We start from the raw sequence: 18,893 nt of genomic DNA on the forward strand, positions 1-18,893 counted from the left end.
CGCTTGTGTGGAGGAGTGGGGAATCAAACCCAATTCACCAGATTAGAGTCTGCCACTCATGTGGAGGAGCGGGGAAACCAACCTGGTTCTCCAGATTAGAGTCCACTGCTCTTAACCACTGCACCACACTGGGTCTCCCATATTAATCCATTGGAGTGGAGTCTTGAACTCTGTCGGAGCTAGCGTCGCATCCAAGACTTGGGCGAAAAATGTTGAAACATTACGTCCGGGCATATACGATCTATGCAGTTTCATCGTCCAAACCAAGTTACAAATTTGGGCACTGGTTCTAGTCCTGCCCTTTCGCCTGCTATGGAGGTTTTATGCTTGCCAGGAGTTTGTCATATGGAGGAGTATAAATTTTTTAAATGCGATCTTCTACTCAGTGGAGCACGCCGCTTCTGAATCTCATCATTCTCCCACCACATTATGCCATCAGCCACACATCAGGCTCCTTTAACGGGCCCTAATTGAAACCATGGCCTGTCAAGTCCCAGCAAAGCCACCAAATTGTGTAGCCGTGTTCCAACGGCACCGAATACTTGATCGCATCAAAGGGCACTGTCAATCACTACCTCTGATGTTGATCCCCAGTGGAAGGTCTTCCACCAAAGCCACTAGAAAGGTCTTCTTCTCAAAGCCGGGCTGAACAAGATCAAGAGCGCTTCTATCGCCCAGGTATGGCTGGAGTTGCTAAGCAACTATATGCTCAATTACGTTGCTCGGAAACCGGAGATCAGATACTGGGCAATAATTTACTGGGTCATCAGCACTCAAAGATCCCCTTCGGGAGTGGACGGATAACAGCCTTTGAAAGAGACAGCGGCTTCTTCCCCATCATCATCTGATATTTTATAGATCCCCGAAATTATACTTAATAATAATTGAGAACGGAGTTGGTATCTGGAAAGCAATCTCTCCTTACGAGTTTTATTAGCCAGGAAAGGCAACCGTTCAATGAGCATGTGGTTAAAAGCCCCTTGCCCGAGCACGCGGTCTACGACTGAGGAGGGAACCAAGTGAAAACAATCCAAGGCCGAGCGACAAGAGGATGCAATCAACGCCTCCAGCACAGATATTGTTCACAGCTAGAACCTCCACGTCAGGCTCGGGGCGAGCAATTTTTCTTTTCACAGGGCTTCGCAAACATGTCTTGACCTGAGCCGCACATGATGAGCTCCACACACACGTTGACGTCTCCCCGAATGACCGTTGTGGAAGGCACCGGCGCCAAGTCTAAGATCGTTTGTGCCAGCGCACTCACCATGTCCCTGGTGCCCAGCAGACATTCACAGTTGTTAGCGCTCAAAACTAAAAAAACAATAACCAGAATCTCTTCAAATAAGGCGATTCTACCAACGCACTTGCTGGTCTGTTGAGTGGAGAGTGACACAACTCCCCCTTTGCCACGAGGCCTTTCCTAAAACAAGGCAGCCCCGTCCATTATTTATTTATTTATTATTCGTGCTTACATCCCGCCCTCCACGACAAAGTCCGGCTCAAAGGTGGTTCACAACAAAATCATACAATACATAGAAAAGGTATTACGGAGCTTGAGAAGGTGCAGAAAAGAGCAACCAAAATGATCAGGGGACTAGAGCAACTGCCCTACGAGGGGAGGTTAAGACGCTTCGGGCTGTTTAGCTTGGAAAGAAGGCGGCTGAGGGGAGACATGATAGAGGTCTATAAAATTATGCATGGTTTGGAGAGAGTGGACAGGGAGAAGCTTTTCTCCCCCTCTCATAATACTAGAATGTGGGGTCATCTGCTGAAGCTGGAGGGTGACAGATTCAAAACTGATAAAAGGAAGTATTTCTTCACACAACGCATAGTTACACTGTCGAACTCCCTGCCCCAGGATGTGGTGATGGCTGCCAACTTAGAAGGCTTGAAGAGGAGAGTGGACGTATTCATGGAGGAAAGGGGTATTCATGGCTACTAGTTAAAATGGAAGCTAGTCATGATGCAGACCTGTTCTCTCCAGGATCAGAGGAGCATGCCGAATATATTGTGTGCTGTGGAAAACAGGCAGGATGGTGCTGCTGCAGTTGGTTGGCCACTTGTGTGAACAGACTGCTGGCCTTTATGGACCTTGGTCTGATCCAGCATGGCTTTTCTTGTGTTATGTTCTTATGTTACATTAAAGTTGCATAAAATCACATTAAAACAATTCCTATCATAAATAAAACCCAACCCCATAAACATCATCAACTGATAAAATCAGTAGTAAATATATAAGTATATATTTGTAGTATATATATGGCGCTCTTTGTAGTATATATAATTTCGCAGTACCTGCAAGCAGTCAGTACCCCCCACATAATAACATGGAGATGGAAGAATGGAAGAAGGGCAGTTGGTACCACATGGACCAAACATGAAAAAGGAAGGCCCCTATTCTTTGAAAGACCTTACTGACAAATTTGACTGCATCCCCCATGTTCTGATCGAGCTGTAATCCACAAAGCAATGGTACAGTAGTCCAATACTCAAGGGTATAAGTGGATTGTAATAATTACCAGGTTTCTGACATGGGGTAAAATTCTTAATGGTCTTTTATGCATGGCTGTTTCACTGGCCGTCACCCCTCCAAAGGCTTTGGGTCTTTGTTTGGATTATGCATGCCATTTCCGACCGTCAGAGGCCGCCTCGCTTTTCCCTGCTTTTTGCCCATGTTTTGAAATTCGAGATAAAACAGGTCCCATCAAAACGTGGGGAAACGCAGGGGGAGAGCGAGACGACCCCTGATGGTCGGAAACGGCATGCATAATCCAAACAAAGACCCAAAGCCGTTGGAGGGGTGACGGCGAGTGAAACAGCCATGCATAAAAGACCATGAAGAATTTTACCTGATGACGGAAACCCAGCATAAAAGACCAATATTTCACACCAGTGGATTACGGAGGACCGCCTCACTTAAATGGCTCAGTATCTCATCACAAGCGATCTGTTTTGAGTCCTCCTATTACATACTGCAGGAGCCCGGTGGCGCAGAGAGGTAAGCTGCAGTACTGCAGTCCAAGCTCTGCTCACAACCTGAGTTCGATCCCAACGGAAGTTGGTTTCAGGTAGCCAGCTCGAGGTTGACTCAGCCTTCCAGCCTTCCGAGGTCAGTGAAATGAGCACCCAGCTTTCTGGGGGTAAAGGGAAGATGACTGGGGAAGGCACTGGCAAACCACCCCTCAAACACAGTCTGCCTAGTAAACGTTGGGATGTGACATCACCCCATGGGTCAGGAATGACCTGGTGCTTGCACAGGGGACCTTTACCTTTTTATTACATACTGCACCCCACATTTTCCATTTTGTTCATTTTGGCATGCAGAAGAGAAAAATAGACTCTGAACTGAGCAAACTATTCCCAGATCTGCAGCTTTAGCTCATCAAGTGTCCACAGTCAAACAGCATAATGAACACATGAAGCTGCCTTATACTGAATCAGACCCTTGGTCCATCAAAGTCAGTATTGTCTACTCAGACTGGCAGCGGCTCTCCAGGGTCTCAGGCAGGGGTCTTTCACATCACCTACCTGCCTAGTCCCTTTAACTGGAGATGCCAGGGATTGAACCATGCCAAGCAGATGCTCTACCACTGAGCCATGGCCGCTCCCCAATCAATAAGTTGTGGGCTGTGTGGAAAAGCAAGAGAGTGTTGAGTCCTCTAGGCCATAGTCGGCCAGTCAGACATGTCGCTCACAGCCTCTGTCATTTATTCACCCTTTTTCTTCCCCTCACAATTTTATAGAAAGCCGTGGCTTTTTGCCCAAACCCAGAGAAAACTGCCTGCTTCTGTGCACATATCCAAAACTGAAAGTTCAACTCAAATGTACAATCCAAATGTGCAAATCAGCCATCCATTCTTCATTACCTTCCACGGGGTACACATTGGGGGGTACATCCAGCATGCATTCAAATGTAAAACTATGCTTTTTTTACACAGCAGTTGGGTTTGGGGGGATTTTCTCTCACAGTAAGCACTACAAAGTAAGCCAATTACAAAGCAGCATTTAAAGGGGCGGGACTTGATTTGAGCTCGGAGACTGCTGGTGCAGAGATTCCCAATAAGGAAGTGTGGGTCCGGTGAGCAACGAACCTCAGGTAAAACTCACCTCAGGCATAAATCACCTCAGACTGGCAAGAGCTCTCCAGGGTCTCAGGTAGAGGTCGTTCAGATCGCCTACTGCCTGGGTCCTTTTAGCTGGAGATTTAACCTGGGACCTCCTGCATGTCAAGCAGACGGACCTACCAGTGAGACCCTCCTGATGCACAGACCCTCCCCAGGGGCATCCCCTAACTGGATCCGCTCTGATTGGCTTCTTCCTGAACTGTGTTGACATCTAAATATGCTCCTTCCCAAATAATGCATTTTGCATGATCAGTGGTTTCCATGCGCGGAACTGAGAGCTAGATCATCTGCACCCTTCTCTTGTGTATTTTAAGAGTTCCCAAAGAATCGGTGAGGGATAATTTCAGGGCGGGTTGTAGAGAGTTTTTAAATTGCCCATTGTGCCAAGGGAAGGTTTGTAGGAACACAATCTCTGCTGTTTACAATTTGTCCTTATTCGTTTGGTGCTCTCTGACAGCTATGACCACAGTAATTTAAGCCTGAGCTGGTATTTAATCATAAGAAGAAGAAGAGTTGGTTTTTATACCCCAATTTTCTCTACCATAAGGAGACTCAAACCAGCTAACAGTTGCCTTCCCTTCTTTTCCCCACAACAGACACCTTGTGAGGTAGGTGGGGCTGAGAGAGTTCAGAGAGAACTGTGACTAGCCCAAGGTCACCCAAGTCATGTGTAGGGAGTGGGGAAACCAACCCCGTTCACCAGATTAGCATCCATCGCTCATGTGGAGGAGTGGGGAATCAAACCTGGTTTTCCAGATGAGGAGTTGGGAATCAAACCCGGTTCTCCAGATTAGAGTCTATCGCTCTTAACCACCACACCACGCTAGCTCTCATATCAACAGGCTATTGCTTAACTCAGTGTGCAAGTTCAGTTTTCTTATAAATAAATTGCGCTAGGAATGAATTTGGTGTGTGTCTCTTTGTTTTTCCTGTCACTAACACTTTCTTTTCTCCCCTGCTCCCTTCTTTGGTGTTTATGCTGCTGCCTCGGTGGATTCAGCTTCAGAAAAGAGAACGGTCTTGCAGAGCCTACGTCCAGGTACCGACGTACTATTTACGCACGTACAATTGTTTGCTTGCCTCGTTGGGTTCAGCGTTGTTGTGACTAAAATGCAGCCATCAGAATACATGGCCGCCTCGCTCTCCCCCTGCATCTCCCCGCATTTTGCCTGCATTTTGTTGTCGGGCTGGTGCCGTATCGATAAACATTTACATTTGCTCACATTTTGAAATTCGAGATAAAACAGGTCCCTCAAAACACAGGGGAAGGCAGGGGGAGAGCAAGGTGACCTCTGACAGTTGGAAACGGCATACATAATCCAAGTAAAGACCTGAAGTCGTGGTGACGACGAGTGAAACAGGCTTGCATAAAAGACCAGTGTTTCACACCAGTGGATTACTGAGGACCGCCTCACTTAAATGGCTTCAGTATCTCATCGGAAGCGATCTATTTTGAATCCTCCTATTACATGTGTGTATTAAGTGCCGTCAAGTCGCCTCCGACTCATGGCGACCCTATGAATGAAAGTCCTCCAAAATGTATTGGATTGTCTCATCATAGGGTTTTCAAGGTAAAGGTTGGTCAGAAGTGGTTTACCAGTGCCTTCTTCTGCACAGTACTAACCAGGATTAGCCGTAGTGGCACTGCCGTTGTCTACGAAAGATCCTCCGCCAGTGTCACCTTCCTGCTGCTGCCCAGTAGCTAACCTTCAGGGATTCCTCTGCCCCCCATCCCCATTGGAACTGCCTGTTCTCTTCTGCGGATGTGGCCATTGATCCCTTAACGGGGTGGATACATCTTCGTCTGGTGTCTCAGCTGTGACCATTCCGTCTTGAGTGACTCTGCTAGGAGTTTAGTCTCTTGATAGAGTCTAGACCCCTCAGCTTCCCTGACACACCCAAACCCCCTCACCACGTTAAGGTGTGCATCCAGAAGGGGGTACTGCACCCATTTCCCCCCCCCCACACACACACACACACTTTCCATTTTGTTCAGGTAGAAGAGGGGGGGGAAAGACTCTGAACTGAGCGCTTTGCCCAGGCAGCTTTATCTCATCAACTTTCCACAGTCAAATAGCATCAATCAATTGCAGGCTATGTGGAAATGCGAGGGAGTGTTGAGTCCTCTAGGCCATAGTCGGCCAGTCAGACATGTCGCTATTTGCACATGTACCATTGTTTGCTTGCCTTGTTGGATTCAGCATTGTTGTGACTATTACAGTGCCATCAGAATATATGGCGCCTTAAAGAGTTTCACAGGCAAAAATGGGTGGGCTTTGATACAGGATGGACACATAGCTCTATGGTGCACCAGCCTTTGGAATAGCATGTGCAGTTTTGGTTGCCGTGTCTCAAAAAGAGCTGGGAAAAGTACAAAAGGACAACCAAGATGCTTAGAAAAAGAAGACTAGTTGGTTTTTAGATGCCGATGTTCTCTACCACTTATGGAAGAATCAAACCGGCTTACAATCGCCTTCCCTTCCCCTCCCCACAACAGACACCCTGTGAGGTATGTGGGGCTAAGAGAGCCGTGACTAGCCCAAGCCTCCCCCCCAGTTGGAGTCGTGTGTAGGAGTGGGGAAACAAATCCAGTTCACCATATTAGTGTCCGCCACTCATGTGGCGGAATGGGGAATCAAACCCGGTTCTGCAGATCAGGGTCCGACCGCTCCAAACCACCGCTCTTAAACACTACACCACGCTTAGGGCAGGGGTGTCGAACTCAATTGTTACGAGGGCCGGATATGACATAAATGTCACTTGGTAGGGCAGTGCCGTGCCTCGCCAGCCCAGATCAAGAGTGGGGTGTGTGTGGCTGCCTCGGCTGGCTCAAGAGTGAGATAAGAGCTCTCAAGGGGCTGGATCTAGCCCACGGGCCTTACGTTTGACATGCTTGGCTTAGGGGGTTGGATCACTTTTCCTCCCAGGAAGGGCTGAAGAGTCCAAGCCTTTTCAGTCTAGAAACTACCCAAATAAATAAATAAAGACAACTGAGGGAAGACATAATAGAGGTCTATAAAATGTGTATGGGGGTGGAGAAAGTGGCCAGGGAGAGCTTTTTCTCCCACTCCCATAGTACTAAAGCTCGAGGGATGTTGACGGGCAGACAAAAAGGAAATACGTATTATTTGTTTGTTTGTTTGTTTGTTTTAGTTTATATCCTGCTCTCTCGCCGCAAAGTGGGGCTCAGGGCAGCTGACAACAATTAATAAAATGTAATAAATACAATAATAACAATTTTAAAACACTAGAAACACAATACAATCTTGCAAATACAACAAAATACAATTTAAAATACAATTTAATACAATTTAAAACTCCAGCTGTTCCCAGATTATAAATAGAGATGCAATATGAACCGTTGTTGCCCTCAGACGTAAGCCTGGTAGAACAACTCTGCCTTACAGGCACTGTGGAACTGGGAGAAATCCCACAGGGCCGTTGTTTCCACCCAGCAGAGTGTTCCACCAGGTAGAGGTAGGGTTGCCAACCTCCAGGTACCGCGGGAGAGGAAGAATCCCTGGCACACATTTTATTACACTGTGAATTTTACCTGGAATTTAGAAGAACTATAATCGAACCTGTGGTTACAACAATTTGGCCTTTTACATCAATCTATAACCAATGAGAGTTCAATCATGCAATTTCTGCTTGAGGATAAAAATCCCGGTATATCTTACGATGTAGCTAAATTTTGTTGGAAGGCCTTTGCTAAAAGGAACGCTCAAAATAAAAAGGGTTATACTTTTTGCAATGTACCAGATGATGAGCTAATGGGTGAAGCATGGTATAATGTATTTTTTCTTTTTTCTTTTGTATTTTAATATGCTGACAAATGTATTTTAACTTGTCCATTTTAGGATATTTTATTCTATTTTCTATTACTTCAGTTATCGGTGTGTGTGTGTGTGTGTGTATACACACACACACACACACACACACACACCCCTGTATTGCTTTGTAATTTTATGCTGGCCGTTGGACGTAACAAATAAACAACAACTGATCTCCAGCCAATAGAGATCAGTTCCCCTGGAGAAAACGGCCACACTGGCAATTGGACTCTCTGGTGTTGAAGTACCTCTCCTCCCCAAATCCCGCCCTCCTTAGGCTCTGCCCCCAAAACCTCCAGGTATTTCCCAACCTGGAGCTGGCAGCCCTAGGAAGGGGCCATGGCTGAGAAAGCTCAGGCCCCTCAATGAATCATGAAATTGTGGGGTTCACTGCTAGGGGTGCCAGGTCCCTCTTTGCAACCGGCGGCAGGTTTTTGGGGTGGAGCCTGAGGAGGACGGGATTTGGGGTGTGGAGGGACTTCAATGCCATAGAGTCCAATGGCCAAAGTGGCCATTTTCTCCTGGTGAACTGATCTCTGTCGGCTGGAGATCAGTTGTAATAGCAGGAGATCTCCAGCTACTGCCTGGAGGTTGGCAACCCTATTCGCTGCCAGTGGATGTAGTGACGGCTGTGAGCACAGACAGCTTTAAAAGCGCATTGGACGGATTCATGGAGGAGAGGTCCACCAGTGGCTACTAGCCGTGATGAGTGAAGGGAACCTCCATATTCAGAGGCAGCCAATCTCTGAAACCCTGTGCTAGGAGCCAATATCCATGGAAAGCCGTGGCCTCTGTGCGCTGTTTGTTGGCCCACCAGCACAAAGGTGTAAAACAGGATGCTGGACTAGATGGAGAACTGGTCTCATCCAACAGGGCTCTTTTTTATGTTTTGGCATAACCATGTGCAATGCCTGAGTTCTTTTATCCCTTCTGCAGTTCCTTTCTTGACACTGCGTCTGACAGTAAACCTGAAGCCTGAGCTTTAAAGTGGACAATTTATCGGCAATTCAGTGTAATTCGGACGTTTTCGTGCAGATTTTTTGCTACGACCATCTTTGTGCATCACATCGTTCTGACACCAAATCATGTCAGTCCTTCCTCATCACAAGTCTCTGAAACCATTCAATCAATCTACCTCTTGCTGGAAATGGTCAGACCTGTAGCCAGGAATTTTTGATCAAGGGGCTTAAGCAGGGGTGAGGGAACCTTTTTTCCGCCAAGGGCCATTTGGATATTTATAACATCATTCGCGAGCCATACAAAATTATCAACTTAAAAATTAGCCAAGCAGGCAGCTGCCCCAGATGACCCCCCCTCGCGCAGGAAAGCAGGCAGGCATTCAACCGGTGGTGCACTTGCCCACCTGGTGGCACAGGATGGTATGTTGCGCCAACCGGGCATAGCCGTCCAGCCACACGCTGGAGTTGCTCCTGCTCTGCATGGTCGGGGCCGGATTCTACAGCCGGCTCCTGCTACCTCCGCCTGCAGGGGTGAAATGAAGACACACTGGCTAAGAACTCCCCCCCCCCCACCGTGCATTCTGGCCCTGCCCCCTTTAACCCCTCCATTGTCGCCAATTCCGCCCCCAGCCCTCTTTTATTACAGAGGGAATACGTTTCTCCACAGCCCAGGTGGGAAAGGGTTAACAGCGTTTCTTGGGCAGTCCTAGAAGCTCCATAGCTAACAACTCTTCTGCAAGGGGGAAAAAGGTTCCTTTTCTCAGCAAAACAAACTCACATCCGCCTTGAATAGAGGCTACTCCTGTCTGCAGGAGGGGGCGGATTGCCAGTCTTAGATCCTTCTGAGCTAGAGATCTGCCAGGACCCACGAAGGGCCAGACCAAATTATTTTGCGGGCCTTAAATGGCCCCTGGGCCTGACATTCCCCACCCCTGGGCTAAAGAATTACTGGACAGGGGAATCATAAGATAGTCTGAAACAGCAAAAAACCTCAGTATAAATCTAATGTGCTTCCAGTTGTTTAATTTATTAATTTGAAATGAATTGAATTTTAAGTCTGGGGGGTCGTGTGGGGGTGTTGCTTTCAGCCACAACCACACTACACTGTTCTTCCCTGATTTGTTGTCTTGGGGGCTGTTGTGTGAGCTTGTGACTATTTTGTGTATTTATTTTATTGAAGTTTTTGTTGTTCTAGTAAGCCTCTTCAAATGTAGCAAGAAGCAAGGTAAAAAAAAATTCTTAAATGAATCAGCGGTAGGCGATGAAGCAGGCTTTAAGTCTTAATCCACCCTCTTTCTCTTATAAAGTAAAATAGAGTAAAATAAAAAAGTCAAAGAAATGTCCTTTACTTCAATATGGCTTTTGACCAAGAAGCAACGGTGGTATGATCGGTGTGTCTAATGGGCTGGAAGCGCTTATGCAGAGGAGAGTAATGAATCGATTAACATCAGAGCTATCACCAGATAAAGATCAATATTTCTAACCCCAGAAATATTGGGGTGCATATTTGTTTATTTATTTTTCACATTTATATCCCGCCCTCCCCAACAAGCCAGCTCAGGGCGGGTAACATCATTAAAACATAAACATACAGTCCATTAAAACAATAAAAACAACAATAAAATCCTCAGCTTCATAACAAACCCCGTAACAAAGGTGGCACACGAATACTAAACTGTGAACACCATGCAGGTGGCGCAGCTTCCACTCAGAATTACTTATTCCTGTTGGAAGGGGAGTAGCCCAGTAATGATGGTATCTGCGGCTGTCCTCAGTTGGCCTGGTGGGAAAGCTCTGTCTTACAGGCCCTGCAGAACTCTTAGAGGTCCCGCAGGGCCCTGATGTTACTCGGCAGAGCATTCCACCGGGTTGAACCAGGGCCAAAAAAGTCCTGGCTCTCGTTGAGGACAGCCGCACACTCTTAGGGCCAGGGTCCACCACCAGATTCTCGTTGGACGATCTTAGTGTCCTTCGGGGGGTATACCAGGAGAGGCAAAGATACGAGGGTCCCAGACCATGTAAGGCTTTAAAGGTCAAAACCAGCACCTTGAACCTGACCCGATACTCCAGCTGGACCCAGTGCAGATGGTAACTCTATAAACATGAACATGTGTGCTGAGATTTCATGCGAGTACAGGCATTTGGGTGCAGGAATGCAGATGTAAGAATGCATACTTCTCTACACGTGACGATGAGCGACGCAAACAGGCAGCTTGCATCCCTGACAACAGCTTGAAAATTGAAGGGTCCCTTGCGCACCCCTGGTATTACGAGAGCTGGTTTATTTATAGAGCATCCCTTGTTGGGTCATTTAATTGGCTTTACAACCACGAGCTCCGCTGTGCATGTCAAACAGCTTCCAGACCCCCCTTGCCTCTGGCTTTGTTTAACGGGTACTGTTTTGCGTAGTGTGTCAGGTTGAGTATCCTTGTTAAATGGCTGGAATAAATTGGCTACCAGGGAGTACACAGTACAGCATATTAAATATAGCAATGGGGAGTTTATTTAGCGACGTTCGGCGCGAGTGCCTAAGGAGCAAGGGATCCCAAACTTTTACCTCCTATAATTAAAAGGACATCCCAAAGTAGTCTGATTCACAGCGAGAGTTTTGTGGTTTGGTGGCCCATTGTTAAAGCTCCGTAAGCTTAATATATTTCACCGCAGGGGGGGGGGGAAACTCGCTCGTGATTTGTGTCAGTAAGAGAGAGAATGTCGATTCAGGCCCTGCAGTCATGGTCAAACAAAGAAACAGACAGCCGTTTGTTGCTGGCGCATCTCATTTTCTCATGGACTTTACGGAAGAGCACGTGTGCAGTTCTGGTTGCTAGCAAGGCTCTGCTAGAGTCGCAGAAAAGGTTGCTCGGTGCAAACCGCCATTCAGGATTTTTCAGACGTCAGGAACCGGAGAGGCAGGGCGGCAACTCGCCTAACTGTGGGGCAAGATTGGTTGTGTAAAATACGCAGACTGAAAGGGGGGTCTGCAGTACAAAAGGTGGTTGGAGCAGCGGGACTCTAAAAGTCTAGGATGTCACAGTCTTCAGTGTACACAGCTACTCCAGTCTTCTGGTGGTGGGAAGTGCCGTAAAAGCTGACTTGCGGTGAATCTATAGGATTTTCATGGCAAGAGACATTCAGAGGTGGTTTGCCATTGCCTGGCTCTGCGTAGCACCCCTGGACTTCTTTGGTGGTCTCCCATCCAAGTACTAACCAAGGCCAGCCCTGCTTAGCTTCTGAGCTCTGATAAGATCAGACTAGCCTGGACCATCCAGGTCAGGGCAGTCTAAATTCACTGAAATCAATGGATTTGGCCTGGAGTAACTCTGCATAGGATTGCACTCTCAGTCAAGGCTAGGGTTGCCAGGTTCATCTTTGCCACTTGTGGGATGTTTTGGGGTTGGAGCCTGAGGAGGGTGGAGTTTGGGGAGGGGAGGGGCTTCGATGCCATAGAGTCCAATGGCCAAAGTGTCCATTTTCTCCAGGTGAACTGATCTCTATCAGCTGGAGATCAGTTGTAATGGCCGGAGATATCCAGCTAGTACCCGGAGGTTGGCAACCCTAGTCAAGGCTGTGCTTTAATAGTTGACATTTATTTTTCATATACATGTTTATTGATTTAAAACATTATTATGTCCATTTTCTACCCAGTTTACAGTCCCCAGGGAAGATAATAATCAAAATATTAAAATTCATTTTAAACCGCATATATATAAAACAATTCAACCAAATGCAAACAAGTAAACACAAACACATCAGCAGAAAGTATGACCAAAGAGAGTCACAAATGAAACACCAAAAAACCCCAGAAAAGTCTTCACCCACCGGCAGAAGATCCTGGTAGAGGAAGACAAACTAATCAGTGCCACAACCAAGAAGGCCCTTCTTCCGGTTGCTACCTATCTAGCCTCAGATGGTGGGGGCACCTGACACAGGGCCTCCTAAGATGACCAGAGAGGTTGGATAGGTTCATATGTTGTTTTGCCAGGTCCCTCTTCGCCATTGGCAGGAGGTTTTGGGGACGGAGCCTGAGGAGGACGGGGCTTGGAGAGGGGAGGGACTTCAATGCCCTAGAGTCCAATTGCCAAAGCGGCCATTTTCTCCAGGGGAACTGATCTCTATTGGCTGGAAATCAGTTGTAATAGCAGGAGATCTCCGGCTAGGACCTGGAGGTTGGTGACCCTATTCATATTGGCGTAGGTGGTCCTTAATGTATGTAGCCCCAAGCCATATTAAATATCAATACCAGCACCTTGAATTCAGTCCAGAAACAAATTGGGAGCCAGCGTAGGTGGAACAAGACTGGAACACTATAATCACCATAATCCGGTCAGTATAATGAGGACTGGAGAAAGACTTTGTTGTGTACATTTTCATCAGTCAAAAGGATTATATTGGTGTGGCATCTGCAGTGATTTTCAGACTTTGGGACGAGGGACTGTATCCGATGGGTTCATCTGTGCATTGTCTTGTCCCAAACGTGCAACGCGGACAGTCCTGTTACTCTATCATGGCCCCTTATTTTGAGACTCACGGTCCTAGGAATTTACAGCACCATCCTAAACAGAGTTACACCCTTCTAAATCCATTGAAATCAATGGGATTAGAAGGGTGTGTAACTCTTTTTAGGATAGTTTCAGAGGTTAGCTGTGTTGGTCTGCAGTAGAACAGCTAGATCCGAGTCCAGGAGCACCTTACAGAGCAATAAAATGTAGGGGGTATAAGCTTTTGAGAGTGAATGCTCCCTTCATCTAGGGTAGCCAGGTCCCTCTTCACCACCGGCAGGAGGTTTTTGGGGTGGATTCTGAGGAGGGTGGGGCTTGGAAAGGGGAGGGACTTCAATGTCATAGAGTCCAATTGCCAAAGCGGCCATTTTCTCCAGGTGAACTGATCTCTGTCGGCGGGAGATCAGTTGTAATAGCAGGAGATCTCCAGCTAGTCCAACAACAAAGGGGGGGGGGACTTAACCCTAAACAACAGCATTAAGTACCCAAAAGGTCAAAAAAGAAAAAAACACCCAAGGCCAAAGGTTATACAATCTAAAGATTATGCCAGTGCAAAATATGTATATATTTATTTTAGGGTAAAATGTCAAAGATAGGACATTTTGCAGGACTTTCATTCATAGGGTCGCCATGAGTCGGAAGCAACTTGACGGCACTTAACATACACACACACAAAATGTAATACTACATATAACACATATAAGGCCCTGCAAAAACCTACCAAATTGACATGCTCATATAACACAATAAGACATAAAATCACACAATAAGATTCTGACCATGCTCGTCTAAGTAATCAACATTCCAGATTAAAAAATATACATAAATATATATAAAAAATATTTAGGACTATACATATGTTGTTTTCTGAACCTGGAGTAGTTGGCAACCCTACGTTCGTCAGATACAAACTTGTATCTAACAAAGGAGCATTGACTCTCAAAAGCTTATACCCCGAAAATCTTGTTGGTCTCTAAGGTACTACTGGACTCGAATCTAGCTGTTTAAGGCGACACTGTGAAAATCGTTTATGGAGTATTATAAGTGAGTGGTGTGAATAAGTGTTTCAGTAATTGGGTGGTCAAAGCTGATGAATAGCCCCTTTGTGTGTGGACACTGGCATTCATTGATAATGGACAGAAAGGGGATCGGCTGCCATGGAGAATTGGCCGACGTCCCTTTATGAAATTGTCTTTGCTGCAGTCCCTGTGCTCTGATTAGGGGAGTGAAAGCAACAACACAAAACACCCTTTGATCTGTTGTCGAACACGATAATTTACACGAGAAAGGACTGAACAATGGCCGGAAGCCTTACCGCGTGGAGAGGCTGCTCCCACAGACGAAAACAATGTAACAACATTTAGCCAAATGACAGATTTTCTTGTTTAATTAAAACCATAAAGGACAAATGGGTTCATCTGTCATGGGTGCCCAGGCTAACGGCTTTCCCGTTTGCCTTTTGACCCTTTTATGTACGGATTATAACGTTCTCTTTGATATTCGGCAAGGTCCAGGTCCTCCCACTGCTATGCAAGATCTGCGAAATAGCCTTTCCACGGCCAATATTCATGGGGAAGGGGGTCCACGTGCCGGCTTTAAATCTGCCCACTTCAGTGCTCCCCTTCAGTTTGAAGTGGGTGTTAACGTTATAAACTTGTAACAGCTTATCAATAACTAAGGGGAAATTCGAGCAACAACATCTGTAGAAACGATGCAGCGGGATGCCAGGATCCACAGGCATTGAGCTTGGAGTAGAAATTTAATCAATAAATAAATGGGCTTGTGTCAACTTTTTGTTTTTGTTTTGAAGAAACTGGGCCAGCTTCCTTCAAAGTGTTTTATAATGTCGCTCGCCCACTTGTACGACAGTTGCAGAGTTTCAGCTATACAAATGTAAACCTGACTTAAATTTTAGCTGGCGTAAATATATAGGTATTAAGTTAGATTATTCAAAGTGGGAATTCATCTTTAATCACGGTGCAAACTTTACAGTTAGCCTCTTATTCAAAGAAAATTTGATGAAAATTATTCATAGATGGCATCTACCAACTTCAAGGATGGCAAAGATCTATATGACAGGTACCAGCAAATAATGAAGAAAATGCAGATATTTTTCATATTGTGAGAGATCCCCTCTCTCTGAGTTTACTTCTCCAAATCAAATGTTCAGACGTTGATAAAGAAACAAAGGATTTATTGAAGACATCAGGAGATGAGACAGGCACAGGTAGAAAGCTGCAAGTGAGGGGCTATTCGGGTTTACAGAATATATTGACTCCAGGGCACTGGGGCACTGGGGTTCACACTTATTGTTATGGGAAGTTACAAGCTTGGCATAATACAAAACATCAGACGAGTCCCAGGAAGTCTGGTGAAGCTATCACACTTCCAAGGCCGCATCGGCCTGAGGGAGTACTGACAGGAAGAACAGCGGGGGGGAAGATACTAGGGGCAATCAGGCCTGGCGCCTGAGACCAGAAGGTGTGAACTGCTTTTACGAGTTCACTGATAACAAAGCAAAAGCAGGTGATGGAAAGCAGAGACACATAGACAGAGACCCTCACATTCTGCCCCCCTTAAGGACCCCCTCCAGGGTTCTCGAGAGGGCGAGGCTTATCGGGATAAGCGAGGTGGAATTCTCGGATCAAGCGAGGGGCCGCCATGTGGGGTGCGGCCACCCACTCGTCGTGAGCGGACCCAAGGTTTTTCCACCTAACAAAGTAAAATAGTTTCCCTTTTTTCCATTTGGAATCTAAAACCTTGGATATTTCCAAATGGGTATCTCCCCCTACCACGGTAGGAATCTCGTGTGCGGGAGGGGGGTGGAACTGGGGAGCTGGCACATAAGGTTTGAGGAGGCTTATATGAAAGACTGGATGGACCCCCTTGAGGGTCTTTGGGAGTTCCAGTTCCACGGTAACCTCATTGATTACTCTGGTAATGGGGAAAGGCCCCACATAACGGTCGCTCAATTTTTTGCAGGGACGCAGAGAGCGGAGGTTTTTAGTGGACAGATAGACTTGCTCTCCCACCTTAAGCTCCCATCCCAGAGACCGGTGTCTGTCTGCCTGTTCCTTGTACTTGCTTTTTGCCCTCTCAAGATTCTTGAGCAGCCATGGCCAGGTAGATTTGACTACCTGAATCCACTCCTGAAGATCAGGGGTGGACTGGAGCTCTGGCGTGACGGGAGCGGAACCGAAAGGACCGAATTCCGTCCCGTATATTACTTGGAAGGGACTAAAGCCGGTAGAGGAATGAGGCGCATTGTTGTACGCATACTCGGCAAATGGCAGTAGGTCGACCCAGTCGTCCTGGTGGAAATTTACATAGCAGCGCAAATAACATTCTACCACCGCGTTTACTCGTTCCGTTTGACCATCCGTCTGGGGGTGATAGGCGGAAGAAAGGCCCTGTTCCTCCACCCCCATTAGCTTCAGGAAGGCTCGCCAAAATTTGGCAACAAACTGGACCCCCCGGTCGGAGAGGACCTTCCTCGGGATCGAGTGTAGCCTGAGGACGTGTGTGACGAACAGTTTAGCCAAGCCCTGGGCTGAAGGAAGACCTGCACATGGAACGAAATGGACCTGTTTGGAAAAGAGGTCCATGATTACCCAGAGAACCGTCTTTCCCCGACTTGGAGGTAGGTCGGTGATAAAATCCATGGCGATGACTTCCCAGGGTCGGGAGGGGTTCTCAAGCGGTTTGAGGAGCCCTGGGGGTTTTCCCATCCGTCTTTTGGCTGTGGCGCAAGTGGGGCAGCTGCGCACGTACAGCTCTACATCGGATCTCATACCGGGCCACCAAAACTGCCTCCGTACCAGGTGAAGAGTTTTTATGAAACCAAAATGACCCGCCAACCTGGCACCATGTACAAGTCCCAATACCTCTTTACGAAGGGAGGATGGGACATATAGTTTTCCCCCTTGCACCCACCAGGTGTTGGTTCGTTCCAAGCCCGTGGGGAGGAGATGGTGCTCCTCCTCCTGTAAGGAGGCGTCCCGGAGTCGCTGTTGGAAGGCTTCCGGGATACCTTTGAGCGTAGGGGGGGTGTCAGGTTGTTGGGCTTGGGACCGGGTAGTGACGGCTAAGCTAGGAACCTCCCCTCGCTGCTCAGGAGTGAACAGGGAGTCGACTGGGCGATCGAAATCGTTGCGATACTGGGGAAGTCGTGACAAAGCGTCAGCTAGGGCATTCTCTTTGCCAGGGACATGCTTGAGGGTGAACCGGAATTTTGCGAAGAATTGGGCCCACCGAATTTGTTTGGCGTTGAGCTTTCTAGCTCCCTTGAGAGCCTCGAGATTCTTGTGATCGGTACACACTTCAAACGGCAGCTCGGCACCTTCTAAAAAGTGCCTCCATATGGTGAGGGCATGTTTGACCGCCGCCGCCTCCTTCTCCCAAATAGCCCAGTTGATTTCGGACTGGGAAAACTTCTTGGAGAAGTAGGCGCAAGGTCTCAACCGCCCCCCTTCATCCCTTTGCAATAGGGCCCCGCCCATGGCCACCTCCGAGGCATCCACTTGCACCACAAAAGGCTTGGTGCAATCCGGGTGGGCCAAAACGGGTTCGGATGAAAAAAGCAGCTTTAAGCGTTCAAAAGCTTGTTGGCACTGGGGGGACCATTGCAAACGGGCTGAGGGAAGCGCGGCGCTAGCCCCCTTGTCCTTGGTACGCAACAGGGCAGTGAGGGGAAGCGCAACTTGGGCAAAGTTGGGAATGAAGTTGCGGTAAAAGTTAGCGAATCCCAAAAACTGCTGAAGCTGGCGGCGGGTAGTGGGGGGTTCCCAATCCCACACCGCCTGGACCTTTGCGGGGTCCATTTCTAACCCTTGGTGGGAAATCACGTACCCAAGAAATGTAATGGAAGGTTGGTGGAACTCACATTTGGACACCTTCGCATATAGTTTGTGCTCCCGCAGCCGCTGGAGCACTTCTCACACTAGGCGTACATGTTCTTCCATGGTTTCAGAGTAAATAAGGATGTCATCGAGAAATACCACCACCCCCCGAAACAGCAAATCATGCAAAACCTCATTAATTAATTGCATAAACACACTGGGAGCCCCCGAAAGTCCGAAAGGCATGACTAGGTATTCAAACATTCCAAAACAGCTGGAAAAGGCTGTTTTGGGTTCGTCTCCTTCTTTAATGCGAATGCGGTGGTATGCTTCCACTAAGTCCAGTTTGGTGAAGATTCGGCCCTCCTTTAATTGTGCTAGAAGGTCGGGAATAAGAGGGAGAGGGTAAGCGTTAGACTGGGTGACGGCGTTTAGCCTACGAAAGTCAATGCACAGTCTTAAATCTCCCGTCTTTTTCTTCACAAAGAAGGCTGGGGCCGAATAAGGAGCCTTGGAAGGGCGTATGAAACCCCTCGCCAAGTTGGCATCCAGATAGTCCCGTAACACCGCCTTTTCACTAGGGCTCATGGGGTACACCTTCCCTTTAGACAGTTTGCCTTCCCCCACAATTTCGATGGCG

General features: G+C 47.4%; 1 protein-coding gene across 9 annotated transcripts in view; it reads left to right on the forward strand.

The window, feature by feature from the left end:
* Window positions 1-18,893, forward strand: part of ADGRL3 (adhesion G protein-coupled receptor L3) — a 496,674-nt gene that overhangs the window by 290,335 nt on the left and 187,446 nt on the right. For all 9 annotated transcript variants that reach the window (XM_056849204.1, XM_056849205.1, XM_056849196.1 and 6 more), the window contains exon 9: window positions 5,125-5,163. In XM_056849204.1, coding sequence (XP_056705182.1) covers window positions 5,125-5,163 — 39 coding nt within the window. The remainder of the gene's footprint in view (window positions 1-5,124; window positions 5,164-18,893) is intronic.

This window comes from Euleptes europaea, chromosome 4 (assembly GCF_029931775.1).
Source record: "Euleptes europaea isolate rEulEur1 chromosome 4, rEulEur1.hap1, whole genome shotgun sequence".
NCBI classification, from domain to species: domain Eukaryota; kingdom Metazoa; phylum Chordata; class Lepidosauria; order Squamata; family Sphaerodactylidae; genus Euleptes; species Euleptes europaea.